Below are 19,132 nucleotides of genomic sequence, written 5' to 3' on the forward strand. Positions count from 1 at the left end.
ACAGAGTGAGAGCGATGGTGCAGCCGGGTTTGGGCGTGCGTGAGTGTGAAGTGAGAACTCAATTTTTCAAAATTACTTTGAAATAATTAAATTATTTAACAAATATTTGTTAATATTTCCATGTGAAAAAGCACCCCGAAAATGTTCGGTATGTTATTGTTATTTGAATAGGCCTAAAGTATATACATAAAAAAAAAGATAATACGAAATATTTTTCGATCTAAAAGTCGTTTCAAATATAAAATTTAAGCGTCGTTATTCACTTGTGACATTTCAAATTAATCATGTCCTAATTAGTAAAATAGTAAAGTAGTGTTTCTAGCTCCAATTCCAAGATCAGGTCATGACTCATGAGTTGTCAAACTGATTTACTCTCTACAATCAAGATAGAATTAGCAAATTCGAACATATTAAAAACGAGACAGGAATTTGAGTATTGAAATTTTTTTAAAACACTTCACAAACTAAAATATTACATTTAAAAAAATATTAAAATTATCAAAATATTGTGAATAGTCAATTCATCGTTATAATTTATGTTTTCTTTTTGATTTTATTTTTATATGAGGAGACATTTTATCTTGTTATTTTGTTTATCATTTGCATCTTCAACTCCTCTTCCCCTTTTAGTATCATTAATAATATAATTCATCTTATAACTTGTTTATAGGAATGACTATATATTACAAAATTCATCCTTAAATTCAAAATCACTATATCTAAATATGACTAAGATTATTGAGATTATCAAACTGGTCGTACTAACAGGAAAAATTATAACAAAAATTAAATTTGGTCGAGTCCAATCAATTTTATAATAAGCATAATACAATATTTTGTAATTAATGTACAGTTAAAAAAATATATCATATTTATTTTATTATTAATGTGATTCTAGCAATTTGATGGGAGTAAAATATTTGAGGATTAACAGTTACATATCACCGAAAAAATAGAAAAACCAAACAAATGATATGCTGAAGTAGTACTGTATTACCCACTGGGTTGGTCCATAAAAATTGTAGAGCACCCTGGGTGCACGCCTCCACCGTACCCCCACATACCGAAGATCAGTCAGCGTACGAGTACGACTGTACCATCACCCGCACTCCACTGCATGGTTCACTCTTCAACTTCATTTTCCTCTCCCTGTCCGAACTTTCATCTATCGGTCCAGATTGCGCCGCGCACTCACATGGCAGTTGGCCGACTAGGATTTTCATGACAAAGGGGTTGGCCTACTATTAATGCCTGCCCTACTTTTGTACCATATACGAAGTGTCTATACAAAGAAAATGGGAGTATTTATTCAACTTAAATTATTATTTAACAGTATATATTTAAACTGAAAATAAAAAGTACTAAGAAAAGTGAGAAAATAGAGAAAAAGTTAGAAGCATTTTTTTTTTTAAAAAAAAGATATTTATAGAAAACTACAATGGACGTATTGACCGCAAATCAGACTATATGGCATTATTTTTTATAATGAAGTCATGCGTTTGTCCCAAGTCCTCGTCTGGAAAACTGATAATGTAAGTAAATGGCCAGAGATGGCACATGAGAAGTATTGGTGGCTTATAATATTTTATTTTTTAGTGATACATATGAAACCATGACGGATAATTGATTGAGTCACAAGTTATATCAAAATGTAATTTTAATAGTGAAATTGTTATAAATCTTTAGAAAATATATAACGTAAAATATCTAATAAATGAATCTGACTATTTTATCAAATGGTGATTACTTGTTGGAAATAAAAGAAGAACTAATATTTGAACCGGTAAATACAAGACTTGGAAAGTGTAAAAGTGGGTACTCAGAACGTGTAACACAAACTTAGATAAATACGAGGTAGGAATGAAACCCAACAGCAAAGCAAAACATGAGACGAGAGTGAGTCCCGAGTCCCAACTGCATCAGCAATGTATGTGTTGGTGCCTACTGATGATAGTATTATTGATTACACCGAACAGATTGTTCCCCCACCCATCATCCGCTTATCCCTTTCTGCTTATAAGCAGCGGCAAAGCTAAAAGTCATAAGTACTCCCCAAGTAGCTGAACTAACCACTCCCAACTCTCACACTTCTCTCTCTCTCTCTCTTGCACAAAGAAAAGAAAGAAAGAAAGAAAGAAAGCAAACACGGGGTTTTATACTTCTCTCTCACCTGCAGAAACGTATATACAGATTAGTTTTATGTGTATACTTGTGTATGTATACGCCAATGGCTGAAGGAAGAAATCTCTGGAACTTGGTATCAAAGTAAAGAATTTTCTGGGAGAAACTTTGAGGTTTTAGGGTTATTTGAGGTTTTCTTGTCAGCTCAGCTTGGTTGTGTGTTTGATTATTTATTATCCCCTTTGGATCAAGAATGGGAGCTTTTTCCTTGCTTTGTTGATGCCGTGCTTTATATGCATTCTGCGAGTATTTGTTGCCGCTCATTAGTGGAGGAGTTATCCTTTGTTTTACTGTATTTTTATGTAGACTAAGTGATCTCTGTTGTAGAATTAGTGTCGTAGTTGTATTGATTGATTTGAACAGTGAAATTTTTAGCTCATTCAACAATTAGTTGGGGAGAAAAAGGGATGAAATTGTAGAAACTGTGTTACAGGGGAAATGACTGGTCCTAGGAGGAAAGGAATTCGTTTTAGTAGGTTATATTCATTTTCTTGTTTTAAATCTTCTTTTAGAGATGAACACGGTCAAATTGGACAGAAGGGTTATTCGAGGGTCGTGTACTGTAATGACCCTGATAATCCGGAGCAGCTTGTGCTTAGGTATCGCAGTAATTACGTTTCGACTACCAAGTACAACGCGTTTAATTTTATTCCCAAATCGTTGTTCGAGCAGTTTAGGAGGGTTGCAAATATATATTTTCTTGTGGTAGCTTGTGTTTCGTTTAGTCCATTGGCACCGTACACTGCTTCTAGCATTCTTGCACCTTTGATTGTGGTGATTGGAGCAACAATGGCCAAGGAAGCGGTCGAAGATTGGAGGCGTAGGAAACAGGTTTTTGTATTAAATTGCTTTCTTGAGTTCTTTCAGCACATTGTTGCCTATGGTCTTGTTTATTTCTTGGCCATTCTTTCTGTTTGATAATTATTTTTTATTGCACATTTGTTATTCGGATTGCTGTATGTTTTAGGAATGCATTGTGTATAAGAAGAAGGACTTCAAACATCAAGAAGCATAACAAGTTGTATCATAGTTATTTTCTTCCAACATATGCATATTGTTTAGACATAGAAGTTCTTGGAACTTTCCTTTCCGTGTTTCGTGTTTTCTGATGGAAATTGCCTGGCATTGGTTGCTGCGTAATTTTTCCCTGCTTATAGATTTAACTCAATCCAGGTACTGGATTCTGATTAAGAAAATCTTTTCAGGATATAGAGGCGAACAATCGGAAGGTTCAATTTTATGATAGAAATCATAATTTTCAAGATACCAGATGGAAGAAATTAAGAGTGGGCGATCTTGTAAAAGTTTACAAGGATGAATATTTTCCTGCAGATCTGCTTCTTCTTTCATCAAGCTATGAGGATGGGATTTGTTATGTCGAAACTACAAATCTAGATGGAGAAACTAATCTAAAGGTGAAGCATGCTTTAGATGTCACGTCCTCTCTGCAGGAGGAAAATTCCTTTCAGCAATTTAAGGCCGTCATCAAGTGCGAGGACCCGAATGAGGATCTTTACACGTTCGTAGGGACTCTTTACTACGACGGTCAGCAGTATCCCCTTTCTCTTCAACAGCTTCTCTTAAGAGATTCTAAATTGCGAAACACCGAGTATGTGTACGGTGTGGTTGTTTTCACTGGTCATGAAACTAAAGTCATGCAGAATGCTACGGATCCACCTTCTAAGAGGAGTAAGATTGAGAGAAAGATGGATAAAATAATATATCTTCTCTTTAGTATGTTAATCTTGGTATCTTTTATCGGGTCTTTCTTTTTTGGAATCACCACCAAGAACGACATTGTTGACGGAAAGTTAAAGAGGTGGTATCTCCGTCCAGACCATACGACTGTGTTTTACGACCCGAAAAGATCGGCACTGGCCGCGTTTTTTCATTTCTTGACTGGTCTTATGTTGTATGGATATCTTATACCTATATCCCTTTATGTATCCATCGAGATAGTAAAAGTTCTACAAAGTATCTTCATTAATCAAGATCAGGATATGTATTATGAGGAAATGGATAAGCCAGCACATGCAAGGACTTCCAATTTGAACGAGGAGCTTGGTCAGGTGGATACTATTCTTTCTGATAAAACTGGTACTTTGACATGCAACTCCATGGATTTCGTCAAATGCTCAATAGCTGGAGTGGCTTATGGCCGTGGTATGACAGAAGTTGAGAGAGCATTAGCAAAGAGAAAAGGGGATGCGAGTGATTCTGGAATTACTTCGTCTGATATACAAATGTCTAGTGATGACTCTGTGGCCTCAGGGAAATCAATTAAAGGTTTCAACTTCAGTGATGAGCGTATTATGAATGGTCAATGGGTAAATGAACCTCATGCTGATATGATTCAGAAGTTCTTTAGAGTACTAGCTCTCTGCCATACAGCCATTCCTGAGGTCAATCAAGTAACAGGTGAAATCACATATGAAGCTGAGTCACCTGATGAAGCTGCGTTTGTCATTGCTGCAAGGGAGCTTGGCTTTGAATTCTTTGAAAGAACACAAACTAGCATCTCTTTGCATGAACTAGATCATATGAGTGGCAGGAAAATTGACAGGTGCAGTCTCTTTGAATCTTCATGTATTATTTGTTTGGGAAATTCTCTCATTGTAAAAAAGTGAAGCAGATATTTTCTTTGCCTTAAATGTGTGTGATGTAACTTTTCCAGATCATATACACTATTGCATATCTTGGAGTTCAGTAGTGCTCGGAAAAGAATGTCCGTGATTGTGAAGAATGCTGAAAACCAGTTGCTGCTACTTTGCAAGGGTGCAGACAGGTTTCACTCTCCAAGGACACTGATATGCTAGAAATGTCTTGTTTATCACTGAGATATGATATGAGTCTTTACAATCTCTCTTTGCTTGTACATTGTGTATTTTCATGCAGTGTAATGTTTGAAAGGCTTTCAGAGGACGTGCCAGATTTTGTTTCTGCAACCATGGATCATATAAAAAGATACGCTGAAGCTGGTTTACGAACTTTAGTAGTTGCATACCGTGAGCTTAATGAAGAAGAGTTTAAGTCATGGGAAGAGGAGTTTCTGGAGGCCCAGACATCCGTCAGTGCTGATAGAGATGCTTTGGTGGATGCTGCTGCTGATAAGATCGAACGGGATTTAATTCTCCTAGGTGCTACAGCTGTCGAGGACAAACTGCAAAAAGGGGTCAATCTAAAAGCGGCACTTTGTAGTCTTTGCATCTCTTTTAGAATGATGTAAATGCTCATTTCTCGACTGTCTCCACTATTGATCATTTCTAGTATGTACTCTACAGGTTCCTGAATGCATTGACAAGCTTGCAAATGCTGGAATCAAAGTCTGGGTTATTACTGGTGACAAGATGGAGACAGCAATAAATATTGGGTAAGAGAAACTGCCTTGGTTACTGCTCCCAGCTGCAATTTTCCGTTCTACACCATAATATGACAATGTAGTGAATCATTATAATATCATATTTTCTGTAGGTATGCTTGTAGCTTACTGAGAGAGGACATGCAGCAAATTGTTATTACTTTAGACTCTCCAGAAATTAATGATCTTGAAAAGAAAGGAGACAAGGAGGCTGTTGCGAAGGTAAGTGTTCAGTATATCTCCATGATTATCAATTTTGAAATTTGAAGTTAAACGTTTTAATGGGTCTGGCCGTGTCAGGCTTCAAGTGCGAGCATTACAAATCAAATCAAAGAAGGAAAACGTCAACTGAGCTCCTCTGAGGGAAGCTCTGTTTCATTTGGCTTGATAATCGATGGCAAGTCATTGTCCTTTGCTCTGGGCAAGAATCTGGAGAATTCATTCTTGGATCTTGCAATTAATTGTGCGTCTGTTATATGCTGTCGGTCCACACCTAAACAGAAAGCTTTGGTACGTGTTATCCTTATGTAGACTTTACAGACTTTATTTCTTCTGTTCTTGTTAAGTTTTGACAATTATTAGAAGCAAATTAATGCAATGGCACTGCTGAAGATATTCAGGTTACAAGATTGGTTAAAAAAGGTACGGGCAGGACAACACTGGCAATTGGTGATGGGGCAAATGATGTAGGCATGCTTCAAGAAGCTGATATTGGGGTTGGCATCAGTGGTGTCGAGGGCATGCAGGTGAATCATGCACTTCTGTTTTAAGTCAATATATATTTTTTTTAATGTGCAAAATTTGGATATTAATCAATTAGGGATGTTCTGAATCTTTTTTTTATTTAGGCTGCAATGTCGAGTGATTTTGCCATTGCACAGTTCCGGTTTCTAGAACGCCTTTTGTTGGTTCATGGCCACTGGTGCTACAGACGAATAGCTTTGATGGTATTGTCTAATGCGTTTGCCTCTTAATTCAAGTGCATCTTAATATCTGGTGCGACTGAAATAAAACTGGAGCATAATCATTTTATCAGTTGATGGTTTTGCTGTCATGCTATGAATGCAGATATGCTATTTCTTTTACAAGAACATTGCATTTGGGTTCACTCTGTTCTGGTTTGAGACTCATGCTTCCTTCTCCGGCCAACCTGCTTATAATGACTGGTACATGTCATTCTACAACGTGTTCTTTACTTCACTTCCCGTCATTGCTCTTGGAGTTTTCGATCAAGACGTTTCCGCACGGCTTTGTTTGAAGGTAAAACTCTTTATTTACCCATTTCACCACAAGAAACTTGCTACATCCTGCCTCAAATCAAATAATGGAGAAAATGATTCAATTTTGTCATCTTTTTACAGTATCCCATGTTATATCTAGAGGGAGTCCACGACATTCTCTTCAGTTGGCCACGCATTCTCGGTTGGATGTTAAACGGGATTCTAAGTTCCATGATCATCTTCTTCTTCACAACCAGCTCAGTAATACACCAAGCCTTCCGTCAGGACGGCCAAGTGCTCGATTTCGAAGTTCTCGGGGTAATGATGTATACTTGCGTCGTGTGGACAGTGAACTGCCAAATGGCAATATCCATAAATTACTTTACTTGGATCCAGCACTTCTTCATCTGGGGTAGCATTGCCTTCTGGTATGCATTTTTAGTGATGTATGGCGCCATTTCTCCTATAATATCCACGACGGCGTACCAGGTCCTCGTAGAAGCCTGCGGTCCGAGTCCTTTCTATTGGCTGGCAACACTTCTTATCGTCGTGACGACTCTGTTGCCATATTTCATGTACAGGGCTTTTCAAATAGAGTTCAATCCCATGATCCACGACGTTATTCAAAGACGAAGGCTGCAAAGCTCGGAGGAGGAAGAAGCTTCCGTGGAGTTGTTCTTCCAACATAAGGAAAAAATAGCTAGTGTAAAGGAGAAATTGAGAGAGCAGGAGACATTGCTAAGTAAATAGTAAAGCGTAATGTTTGTGTGTGTACGTAGACTGAGTGTTTTGAGGAATTTGGTGGGGTTCAAAGTGGTGAAGCCCACGCACAGTAAAAAACTGATAATATTGCAGATTCTCTGTACAGAAAAAAGGGGTCATTTGTTTATGATATTCTTTCCCAGCTTTATTCAGCAATAATAGACTGTCACCTTCCTTAGAAATTAATAAGCATCTTCGATAAAGTACCTTGCCTCTATCAGTCGTCTAAAACTCTCTTCTGTTATGTTTATCATCAGGAAAACCAATTGTTCTATGTATAATCATTAGGGGTAATGGGGAAAAAAACATTAAGTGAGAATTTAAGTGCTCATAGAAGACCATCTACCCACAAATCAAGAATTAAAATGGTGCGATTTATCTGTTGAAATGACGGACCAATACTTTCTAGAAATAAATAATTTTATTTGAAAATCACACACATATAATATTAGGTAGGAGGTGGATTAGTGTCCAAGGATTGTGTTTGTATTTGTATTTGTATTTGTATCCTCCTTTTCTTCTTTAAACTCTAAAAAAGCAAAAAATATTTAATTATATAATATTTTATAGATTTTTTATTTATTTCATTGCAAGTCAAACAAATTATCAATAATTATAACTCGTAATTTAAAAAAAAAAAAAAAGAAAAGAAAGAAAGGGTTTAGGAATTGTAAGTAGGTAGGCTAGGCATGTTTCTGCTTTCGTCTGCCCGATGTTGACACCCCCGTCTTTTCCTCTTTGTAGTAGTTAGAGTATCTCTGTTACTTTTTTTTTAAAAAAATAAAAAAATTAAGTGATAATTATATTTATACCCTTATCTGTATTGTTTGCATAATTATATAATAACCTATGACAACAAAAACACAATGATAATTTGGGTAATGTTGTTGCCATTTGGGGGTGTATGTTTTATTTTTTTAAAAAAAAGGGGTGATTTGAGTAAATTAGTAAATGAAATTAATATTTTTGGTGGGTGTATATGTAATTTTTTAAAAAATAAGGGTGATTTATATAAATAGAATATAGATCAAATAGTGTAGATGTAATTACCAATATAAATATACTAGATAAAAAAAGAATGAGAGTGGTGAATTGAGACTGAATTAACAATGATAACAAACAGTTGTGATATCACAATCAGGATAGAATAAGAGATTTGATAGAAAAATTAATAACTAATTATGGGGAAGAAGCTTTAAAATCATATATAATATATATGAATAGATACATGTAACTTTCATTATAGCATTTGTGTAGAGTCAGTGATGAGTGTGATGTTGCAGCTCTTGTTAATCTAATTCCCTTTCCTTTCATATTGACCTTTGTGTATCTATTAAATTTGAGATTAGCCTTCTAGAATCTCTACCCTATTTTCAAATCTTCATTCAACTTCTTTTCTAGAAAATATATTTTAATTTTTTTTACATTTGTTTTCTTAAAAAAATATTTGTTACTATAGTTTAATATTTATAATACATATTTTATAAATATTAAATTATGATATCAATTCTATAAATATATATCTACATATATGTTTGTAATCAACATGGTGGCGCACCTACTCATATTTGAATTCAAAACCTCTTATAGGAAATCGTAAATCCACACTATGGGGTTGTACACTTTCTTTGTCGAATTTCTCAACTGGTGGGTGACAAACTGTATTCCTAATTCCGTTAAGTGCACCTCTCGTAATTCTAGTATTCCTTAAAATAGGGACTATATATTTATGTGTGTCTACTATCATTATTATTTTCAGATATTTGGGAAGCACACTAAATAAAACCAAAAACATACATAGCATAAGCATAGCTTGCTCTGGAATCGGGAATAATTTGGTTAGGCTGCTGAGAGAGAGAGAGAGAGAGGTGTTAATTCACGTTATTAGGAATTTATTATTATCGCTCCAAATTGCCCAATTCTTCCTCAAAGGCGGCGGCTTTAGCATAGCCGTGGCCAATTGGATTATTAAGCCTATTTTTGTCTATACTATATATATATATAATATTATTTTCACTCATAATTAATCGATTACTTATATATATATTAATTTTTTAAATAACCAAAAATATCATTTATGTATTTTCAACTACCCCTACTCAAATTCTTCTTCTCATTTATATTATTTATCAACACTAATATGAAAATTTCACCCACACCAAATTCTTTTTATGTCCGTAATATCTCTAAATTAATTTTATTATATTTAATATGATTCCTTGATTTATATATTATATTTTTTATAATATATTTTAAAGCATAAATAATTATTCATTATAAAAGTTAATTTTTTATTTTTTTGCCGAGCACTCTAATTTAATTTCTTTTTTTTCTACTTATTACAAACACTTACTACTATATTTATTTTTATTTTGGATTTAAGATTTTTCGAAAAAGTAGAGTAGCTAGTCTTTACCAACAAAAGGTGTATTGTATGAGAAACACGTTTATCGTGTCTTGCCTGCATTTAAACATTTCAAACCTACTAATCAACATTTACTACTATCCTCTATTTGATCTCATACCTACACAATTAAATAAAACCCTACACTTCTTATTCCCCTGCGTCACATTCTGTCCATTCAACAAAAAAAAAAAACAATATATATTATAGTTTTTTCTAATATTACTTCAAATTGAAATTAGAAATAAAAATAGATTAAATACAATTTATCTCCCCGTGTTAGGAAAAATGAACAAAAAAATTCTAAGTGAAAAAACTAATAAATTATATTCCTGTATTTTTAAAAAAATGAAGCAAGTTAATAATCTTTAATGGTTCGGATAGTTTTTTTGCATAATTTTTAAAAACATAAGAGGATAATTTATTATTTATATAATTTTTTTTATTCATTTCTCGTATCATTTATCATAGGACGGAGACTAAATACATTTAATCCGAATAAAAATTAAGGAAGAGTATCAAAATTGAGTGGGATATAGTGTTGTGGGGCAAGTAAAACGAATAGATTATATATTAAGATTAATATTAGAATAATAAGGTAAACGGGTTTAGTTGGTGGCTCTCACAATCAACTCAACAGGTTAAGTGTGAGATAATTGGCAAGGAATGGATTATCCAACTCCCAAGTGGCGTAGCCGCGGGCCCTGTCACTCGTTCTGGAAACGCACGTGTATACCGCCGCCTCAGCCGTGTGCCCCAAGCCAACACTCCTCTTTCTTTTTTCTTTTTCTTTTTTTTTCCAAAATATTCTTTAAAATAAAATTGGTTTTATGATGTTGACTTAGTTCTATGATTTAGGACCATTTTAAATTTAATTCTATGTTTTATAGAATTTTTTAAAATTTTTTTCTTCAATACAAAATGTTGTGAAAAAAGTTTCTCTCACTAATAGACATTTAATATCGATTATTTTTCAATAAAATAAAATTTTATACTCATATTAATGATCTAAAATTTTACATAATAATAATAATAATATGTCATTTATTACAGTATGGTAATGCATAAAAAAAGATGAGTCATAAAAGTAATAATAAGATATGATTACTTTTTGAAGAACTATTCCTAAAAGGGCAAAAGGTGAAATATATACAAGTAATGAGATGGAAGGAGTGGATATGTAAGTAAGATAGATTTTTATTATAGGAAGTTTCCAACTAACAATACTTCCAAATATATTAATTTCAAATTTATTGTAGATTCCAATTTCCTTTCACCACAGTCCAAAACCCGCGTATTTAAGATACGGCTCAAGTGAGTCATCTCACCCTCACCCGTCTCCTTTACTCTGTTCTTTGTCTCTTCCTAGCATCTACATTCAACCATATATATATATATATACGCATTATTCACGGAAAGAGCAACGCCTTTGAGATCTGTACAATGGAAAATAGCCCAGAAGAAGTGTATGTTTGCCCTAGTTTTAGCAGCTATTCCTCCGACAGATTAGCGGAAATCGCTGTAAAAGTGGCGGAGGAGAACTCAAGTGACAACGCCGACGAAGATTTTGAGTTCGCTTTGGTGCGGCAAGAGAGGGAAGTTTTAGCCGAGGAGTTCTTCTACGACGGCCAAATGGGTCCCATTTTCCCGGTATTCAACCGTGATCTTCTGCAAAATAATGACGGCGGATTCAGTAGGAGCAGCGAGAACGAGCGAGTGGAATCGAGTATTGCGGTTCCGTTGAGTCAGCTTTTTATTGAGGACCGGGAGGATCACGAGCCTGATAATCCTTCGTCGTGCTCGTCATCTGAAGCCGATGAGATGGAGAATGTTCCTGCTGGTACGTACTGCGTTTGGCGGCCGAAAGCGGCCGAACAGCCGTCTCCAAGCCGATGTAAGAAGAGTAAGTCCACTGGATCTGGGTCCAAGCGGTGGAAGATCCGGGATTTGCTCAGGCGGAGCAATAGTGACGGGAAGGACAGTTTTGTCTTTTTGACTCCAAAAAACCGGGAAGAAAAATCCTCAACCGAAACTCCCAAAAAGGCCAAGGGAAAGGGTAAAGGCGGCGGCTCCACCTCCTCAGGTGCGCCAGGATCGCCTTCGCCGCACGAAGCCTTGTATGTACGTAACAGAGCGATGAAGGAAGGGGATAAGAAGAAATCGTATCTACCCTACAGGCGAGACCTCGTAGGGTTTTTCGTTAATGTCAATGGCCTGGGTAAAAGCTTCCCGCATTTCTAGAACTGAAGTCTGGAATCTGGATTTGTGTTATAACACTCTCCTCTCCATAAATTGGTATACAGTGGGAGTTGTATTTTATAAATTATTATTACATTATTATGCATATAATTCTAATTCTAATTATGTAATATTTCTACCTAATATCAATGTATATATGCATTATTTTACAACTTTTCTGAGGACTCCCAAGTTAAAATATTTCAATCATGTGAATTATTGGATAATTGTAGGTAAAATTAGATGTTCAAATCTTTGAATTATTTCTTAATCATTACTTAGAATATCAGACTCAGTTCTAGCTAGATGCTTTTCTACCTTCCAAATCTTTTAATTCAAACACAACTTTCCCTCACTTGTATTCCGGGAGATACAAACAAAAGGGTGATAATAACAATAACAACAACTACCGCCGATATAGGCTTCTGTAAATAAATAAAAGAGTTGAGATTTAAGAGGCTATTTGTTGGGTCTTCCTCGAAGTCGTCAGTGTGGAATTGTAATTTCAAGCTTTAAAAGCAACAAACAATTGGTGTGCAGGCAGTCATTAATATTGGCGGTATGGGAGTGTGGGTGGGTTGTGGAGTGGTGAGATGGTGAGACTACAACTTTATTCAATTCAATGACATTATGACAGAAAGCGAGGCACTCGGTAACAAGTGTCCGCCCCAAGTTAAAAGTCCGGTCTACAGACGCACAATTATACAGATGGGCCGAATGAGTTGGTGGTAAAGAGCAACAAGGGTGTTGTTATGATGAACTTCATTTTCCGTGGGAAAATTATTTAGGTGGGTTGATGCCTGCTGCTGATGGTGATGCTGATGCTTCACCTTTTGTGGAATATATGTACTCACACACGCAATTTCATTGTTATGATATATACATTTGACTAGTTTTAATTATCGCAAAGTTGAGGATGCATCATACTTGGTGATGTTTGATATGATTCTTTATTTATCTATTGAACTCATAATATTTGCTAACTACCTCAAAAATATAATGGTGGTGACCGGGCCTTTTTCTTTTTTCTTTTGGCATGAAAAACGGGATTCCTCTAGAAAAATAGGAATTTTAATTTAACATTCTGTGTTAGAGAAAAACAAGCTGTTAGTGTACAAAATATTAGTATATTTTAGTTTTTACATATAAAAGGTGTTGAACTCAAAATTTTTAGTAGGAGATTTCGAGTCTATCCTTAAAGGACCACTTATGTTTTAGATAATAATATTATTAGACTCAAAATCAATAGTTTTCTTTTACAAATTTATATGAACAATATCCGACTCAATGCTGTAATTTTTCATTCTTTTAGCAAGGTTAAAATACCAAGTCATCTGAAAACATTTTGTAAAAGAGATATTGTCCTAACCTAAGTTAGAGAAAATAGTAACTGCATTTATTTAATATGATGTGAAGTCTTCAAAACAATTAGTATAAGTGGCTTAAATATGGAATTGGAGTATTAATTAGGAGTTGTAATGGGCGGAATAGTGAGCGTACAAGACAAGCAACGTTGAGAACGTGGATGCCTAACTTCATTCTCACCCATTATTAAGCAAATTGCTGCCTGTTTTCTCGTCTGGTTTATAAATTCATGTCGCCGGATTTGTAAATTGACAACCCAGCGCTGCACTTTATGTCCGCCCTGTTTCCCTCCCAAAATTCGAAATTCCATGACCCAAAACAACTAATTGGGAGTTTAATTTGTTCATTACTCAAAATACTTTTGCATTCCAAATAATATCATTATTAAATAGGTTATTCATAAATAATTTGTTTGACTCATAATAAATAAATTGAAAGTACATATAAATTTTTATTTAAATTTTTTTTGTTAATATATCAACAAATTTGATAAATTTTAATTAACAAGTTGATCTATTTGTTCGATAAAACAAAAACAAATATTAAGGGTACTTAATATAATTATCTGGTGAAGTTGAGGTCCCAAAACCTCTAAGGTCAGGAGTTCGAACACCCACTATATGCGTGAGATATTATACTGTATAGTAGATGTCGTTTACTGTAATAGTGGTGGTATTTAGAATAGACTTATTTGATATTATTGATCATAGTATGACTGTTATGATTATTTTTGTTAGATATTGATATTTGATAAGAATTATTGCAATTGAGTTATTTCAATTAATAGTAGTTTATTATTTTTATTTATAAAAAAAAAGAAAAATTCATTACCACTCGTATGGCTGTAGCCCAATACAATTACATTACGTTGTAAATTGGAACTCTAATCAATCTGAGTGTGAGGATTTATTTATTTTTATTTAAGAGAGGCAGAAAGATTTTTTGGGTAGTGATGTGGCAATAAATCCAAATAAAGTAAACAAAATCCATGTGGGAAGAAAAGAAATATCTGTTGGGTTGTCACGTGGACTTTCCCCCGCTCTGTGGCGCCTCTTCCTCATTTATCCCATCACTCACCACTCACCTTCGCCATCCTTCTTCATTTCTTTCCTCACAATCTTCCCTTTCCCCATCTACGCTCGGATCCCACTCCCTACAATTATACAAATACCTATACCAACGCTTCTAATACGTATCTTTTCAGCTGCGTGTGTGTTTGCTTGTTGATAAAACTTGTTGATTCTTTGATTTGAGAGAGATTTCTGGATCAGAGCTCACTGTTCTCAAAATGTGCTCTCTGCAGTTCTCGAATTGCAGAGGCTTTAACCAGTCAGCATTCCCTTCCAGCTTCTCTTCGATCGAGAAGAAGCTGCGGAAGAGCAGAGTTGTGATTCATTCCTCCTTTTGGGGCGGATGCTTGGATTTAAACGATGGGAACGCGAAAGAGATGAAGCAGCGGTCAAGTGGAGGGAATTCTAGGGTTTATGCCATGTCCTCCACCGAATTCAAGATGAATTTGAATGAGTATATGGTGACGCTGGATAAACCACTCGGCATCCGTTTCGCTCTCTCGCTTGATGGAAAAGTTTTCGTGCATGCGCTTCAGAAAGGGGTATTTTGTCCGAATTTTCTATTTAATTCTCGCTTTGAAATACTTTTAATATATTTCTTATAAATTAATAATACGTAATACCTTTTGATGCTGTGTGAAACTTGACTAATTTTCTAAGTGTATTAGTTAAACTGTTAATTTATAAAGAAACAATGACTGTACTGAGGTAGTAAAAACTGTTCGATTATTTTGTGCTTTATTGGTGGTCGAATGGAGTATTCTTTTTGTTGTTTAAAGGATTCTGATATTGTTAAGTTGGTGGTAATTATCATCCAATTAATGTGAAAAAGTGACAATGTAGGGTAATGCTGAGAAATCCAGAATAATTATGGTGGGTGATACTTTGAAGAAGGCGAGTGAATCATCTGGTGCGAGGCTTATTGAGATTAAGGACTTCGGTGATACAGAGTATGAACACATATTTTTGTTTGGCTGGACATAAAAAAATTAGAAAGGATACTAGACATGTGAATAATACTCTTCTTATATGCAGAAATTCTGCTGCCGTGGAAAGATTTTTGTGTTCCAAGAATAATTCATCCTACATATCTATTTACTTTATTTGTTACAATTATATGCAGGAGTCTTACAAAAGAGAAATCGGGTTCTTGCAGCCTTGTACTTGAGAGACCCTTCTCCCCTTTTCCCATCCATCAACTCTATCTTATGAATGATCTTGATATTTTATTTAATCGAGGTCGTGTTCCTATTACCACTTGGAACAAAAATATTTGTGCATCAAATTTGCGGGCATCCAGTGAGAGCAGTGGAAACTCTGGGTTTGCTGTATTTTCCCCAAAGTTTTTAACTTCCCAAGGGTGGAAGTATTTGAATGATCAGAACATGAACAACCAACCACAAACAGTTAAGAACACCCCTGCTCTACCATTTAGTCCTCTCGTAGCCATTTTCACAGAGGAAGTGTCTGAAGATGCTGAATGGGCACATGGGAGCTTCCCACTGGAAGAGTATGTGAAGGCATTGGAGCGTTCAAAGGGGGAGCTCTATTATAATCATTCTCTTGGTATGCGCTATAGTAAGGTGTGCTTTTGGGCTAATTCAAACATCTGTTTGTGTTTCCAATCTATCCGTCTTTAAGAGTTCTATGATAATTCATTTCCTAATCGGTGTTTTTTTCATGGATTCTGGAGAAATGTGCAACTTCTTCCTACTGATGTGTCTACTTACTTCTGATAGATCACGGAGCAAATTTATGTTGGGTCATGTATTCAAACAGAAGAAGATGTGGAGACCTTATCTACCACTGCGGTAGGTGCTATCATGTCTTTATCTTATTTCCTGCGGCTTGGTTTTGAAACTTTTAGTCCTATCAACAAAGTTCCTTCAGACTTCTGACATGTTCCCCACCACCATCATCAGAATGTTTTGGCTAATTTTCTTTCAACAAATATTATCTCCACGTATCAAGCAATGGGAAAAGTACTACTGAGTTTTTCTTTTATTTCTGTGGCATCGTCCTTCAGAGATTCTTTTATATGTGATTCGTCCTTGTTTACATGCTTACCTACCATACCTGTATCAGGGAGTCACAGCTGTGCTGAATTTTCAGAGTACCGTTGAAGCTGCGAATTGGGGAATTGATTCAAATTTAATCAATGAGTCATGCCAAAAGTTTAACATCCTTATGATTAATTATCCAATAAGGTAATTGCAGTTTTGCTTTAATCAGTACAAAATAGTGTTGCCTTTCTCCACTTGCTGTTTAAATATTTCTTCCTACAACTCATTGAGTTGTGTCAGTAAGCAAGTAACTCAATCAATAACTATTGGTTAGAGGATATTCATTTTCTTTATGTTTACTAGATACTGAAATAATTTCCCCAATGCTGGCTGTGATTTTCTAGAATGTTTTATTTATCTTTTTCATTTCAGGGATGCAGATTCTTTTGACATGAGAAAGAAACTGCCATTCTGTGTGGGTCTTTTGCTACGTTTGCTTAAGAAGAATTATCGTGTTTATGTTACTTGCACAAATGGGTTTGATCGGTCACCTGCTTGTGTAATTGCATACCTCCACTGGATGACAGATACTTCCCTTCATGCAGCTTACAATTTCGTTACTGGGTTGCATTCATGCAGACCTGATAGGTATTCTACCTCATATGGTCAAACTGTTATATACACCTTTCTCCTAACAGGTCAAACCATCAAAGCACAATTTGTGGATGGGTGCTCTACTAGTAAGGATGTTAAACAAAAAAAATGGAGAATCTCCATGCAGCCTATACTTGGTACCTAACTTTGTAGCATGCATTAAATAAAGACTTTAAATGCAGACCAGCAATTGCGTGGGCAACATGGGATCTCATAGCCATGGTTGAAAGTGGCAGACATGATGGACCTTCAACCCATGCAGTGACCTTTGTCTGGAATGGACATGAGGTGAGAAGATTTTTGCTAACACTCTAAGAACAGAGCTGTTTTATTTGGAATTTATGAACTGGCAATGCACTCATACGCCAATATATCATCTTATCCATGAAGTATAGGTCATCAGTCCTACTCTTCTTATTTTTGAAATGTCTACGGGTTTCAGGGAGAAGATGTATGTCTGGTAGGAGATTTTACTGGAAACTGGAAAGAACCAATCAAGGCAGTCCATAAGGGTGGCCCAAGATATGAAGTTGAAGTTAGACTTCCCCAGGGGAAGTAAGTATACCTAATTCTGTTATTCAGAATCCTTATCTGAGGGTCTGAACTTGTTGGTAGACGTTGGAGATTGTTGTTTGCTTGCAAATATTTGGTTAAGCCTTACATATCCACTTTCTTGAACTCTAAAAGAGGACCAAATATGTTTATTCCCAGAGCATCAATGAATATCTTTTATTCTTGTCATGAGAAGATTTGAGTTGTCATTTGTAGCCCAAAAGCTTTTAAAGTGGCAAATATATTAATGATTCTTTCAAAACAAAACTGTAACTTCTTTTTGGGGACCATTCTTAACTCTGGATCCATTGTTTTATTATTGTAATCTTTACTTGTGAACCTCTGTTAAAGTTATATTACTTATATATTTGAGTAGAGTTTTGTAATCTGGAAGAGTATTTGTTCGTGGCAGGTACTACTACAAATACATAACCAATGGGGATTGGAGGCATTCAACAGCTTCACCGATTGAAAGGGATGACAGAGGGAATATAAACAATGTGATTGTCATTGGCGACACGGCCAGCGTGAAACCTTCTGTTCAACAACAAAAGAAGGTATGATACGCATAAAGGATGCTGTGAAAAAGTGTAAAGATAAACCATAAATCTAGACCATGACTGATAATTCATAATTATTATCTGACGGAAATAAAAGTTATCCCACTTCGGAACTCTTCTTGGATATGCTAATGGTTTATTGGTATCCAAATTGATAGTGATTCGGAAATAACAAATTTAATTGGTTTTGTATTATTCTGTCATGAATGCTGATGGTACTTGAACTCTGCTATGTATTAGGATGCAAACATTGTGAAGGTCATCGAGAGGCCATTGACTGAAAATGAGCGCTTTATGTTGGCAAAAGCAGCTCGATGTGTTGCTTTCTCTGTCTGTCCAATAAGGCTGGCTCCCAAGTGATAGTCCTTTGCAACATCTGGGAATGGTTCAAGGGTAGTTTATCATCAACCGACTTCATTATTTTCCAGGTCTACCTTTCAGACATCCTTCTATTACAAGGATCCACATATATAGCACAGTGGCTCTAGGTTAGCTTTTGAAGAGAAAGAATGAGCTGACCTGTTTGATGCAACTGAAAAAAACAGCTTTGCTGCAGAATTTTCTCTAGTCCATGTATTCTTATAGTTCCACGAAATTCATCCACTTCAATAGCAAAAAACTACTTCTATTTGAAGTATCAGACCAAGAGAATTTATGTTCTATATATAAATAACACTTGCAAATCACTACTGCTGAGATTATTGCCATAACAAAAATGCAATATATCTTTTTCTTTTTTCAAGTTCCTTCCGGTTGACATAGGTT

At 35.4% G+C, this 19,132-nt stretch overlaps 3 protein-coding genes across 4 annotated transcripts; all 3 read left to right on the plus strand.

The window, feature by feature from the left end:
• Positions 1,861-7,703, plus strand: LOC105177127 (probable phospholipid-transporting ATPase 8). The gene is made up of 11 exons (XM_011100168.2): positions 1,861-3,012; positions 3,387-4,744; positions 4,856-4,966; positions 5,077-5,353; positions 5,463-5,551; positions 5,653-5,761; positions 5,840-6,049; positions 6,160-6,285; positions 6,388-6,486; positions 6,608-6,799; positions 6,901-7,703. Exons 1-11 carry the CDS (start codon positions 2,620-2,622, stop codon positions 7,507-7,509), a joined length of 3,573 nt encoding a protein of 1,190 aa, XP_011098470.1. The 5' UTR covers positions 1,861-2,619; the 3' UTR covers positions 7,510-7,703.
• LOC105177128 lies at positions 11,231-12,269 on the plus strand. The gene has a single exon (XM_011100169.2). It carries the CDS (start codon positions 11,369-11,371, stop codon positions 12,164-12,166), a length of 798 nt encoding a protein of 265 aa, XP_011098471.1. The 5' UTR covers positions 11,231-11,368; the 3' UTR covers positions 12,167-12,269.
• LOC105177129 (phosphoglucan phosphatase LSF1, chloroplastic) lies at positions 14,555-19,056 on the plus strand. 2 transcript variants are annotated; one of them, XM_011100170.2, is made up of 10 exons: positions 14,555-15,140; positions 15,442-15,548; positions 15,722-16,181; positions 16,338-16,409; positions 16,684-16,805; positions 17,034-17,249; positions 17,438-17,543; positions 17,698-17,810; positions 18,220-18,364; positions 18,608-19,056. In XM_011100170.2, exons 1-10 carry the CDS (start codon positions 14,817-14,819, stop codon positions 18,725-18,727), a joined length of 1,785 nt encoding a protein of 594 aa, XP_011098472.1. In that variant the 5' UTR covers positions 14,555-14,816; the 3' UTR covers positions 18,728-19,056. The 2 variants fall into 2 exon arrangements, with proteins under 2 accessions (XP_011098472.1, XP_020554591.1); XM_020698932.1 differs by lacking the exon at positions 15,442-15,548 and having other exon boundaries at positions 15,015-15,140.

The sequence above is a fragment of the Sesamum indicum genome, linkage group LG15 (assembly GCF_000512975.1).
Source record: "Sesamum indicum cultivar Zhongzhi No. 13 linkage group LG15, S_indicum_v1.0, whole genome shotgun sequence".
NCBI lineage: Eukaryota > Viridiplantae > Streptophyta > Magnoliopsida > Lamiales > Pedaliaceae > Sesamum > Sesamum indicum.